At 73.2% G+C, this 641-nt stretch overlaps 2 protein-coding genes across 4 annotated transcripts in view; one reads left to right on the top strand and one right to left on the bottom strand.

Annotated features, from left to right (window-relative positions):
• Positions 1-641, bottom strand: part of RNASE13 (ribonuclease, RNase A family, 13 (non-active)) — a 49,450-nt gene that overhangs the window by 47,270 nt on the left and 1,539 nt on the right. The gene's annotated exons all lie outside the window — the stretch shown is intronic.
• ARHGEF40 (Rho guanine nucleotide exchange factor (GEF) 40) overlaps positions 543-641 on the top strand; it is a 22,155-nt gene continuing 22,056 nt past the window's right edge. For both annotated transcript variants that reach the window (XM_010839416.1, XM_010839415.1), the window contains exon 1: positions 543-624. In XM_010839416.1, the coding sequence (XP_010837718.1) occupies positions 622-624 (3 nt within the window). In that variant the 5' untranslated portion in view covers positions 543-621. The remainder of the gene's footprint in view (positions 625-641) is intronic.

Raw genomic sequence — 641 nt, 5'->3', positions numbered from 1 at the left:
GGGGGGTTCTCTTCTGAGCTCCAGGTGCTGCCAGTGCTGCCAAAGTCTGGCAACCGAGGGGAGAAGAGGTTCCCAGGCGAGTTAGACTCAGGAGGCTTCCGGCCATCAAATGACTCCAATCCTAGGCTGGGGACCCCAGGGAATTCACGCACGCCCCAGTCTCTGGACAGTCCCTTGCGGAGACTAAACTGATCGCCTAGAGAGCTAGGCGGAGGCGGGAAAAGAGGGGCATCTTCGGCGGGACGGGCCTCCGAGGGTCAGGGTCGGGGAGACGGGCTGGAGGGCGGGGCGGAGGTGGAAGAGGGTTGCGGGAGAGCCGGGGAGATCCTCTGGGGGCGTCGGGGGGAGCGGCCAGAGGCCCGGCGCGGGAGAGGGCGTCCCGGCAGGGGGTCGGACGCGGAGGCGGAGGCGGGCACTGCAGGGCGGGGCGAGGAGGGGCGGCCGTCTCGACCCTCCCTGGTGGGGCCCCGCGGCCTGGGAGCCCGAGCGGGCCGAGCCGCCACCGCGGCCGGAGCTGTCCCCTAGCCAGACCCCGGCGAGACGCGAGCGGCGGGAGGGAAGCGGCGGCGCGCTCGGCCCCGCCGCCGGCCCGAGCCGTCGGACGCGGCCGCGAGCCGAGCCATGGTGAGTCCCGCGTCGCC

The sequence above is a fragment of the Bison bison genome, unplaced genomic scaffold (genome assembly GCF_000754665.1).
Source record: "Bison bison bison isolate TAMUID 2011002044 unplaced genomic scaffold, Bison_UMD1.0 scf7180017864117, whole genome shotgun sequence".
In the NCBI taxonomy this organism is placed as follows: domain Eukaryota; kingdom Metazoa; phylum Chordata; class Mammalia; order Artiodactyla; family Bovidae; genus Bison; species Bison bison.
Note: the sequence above shows the minus strand (reverse complement) of the source record. Positions and strands in the feature narration are given on the sequence as shown.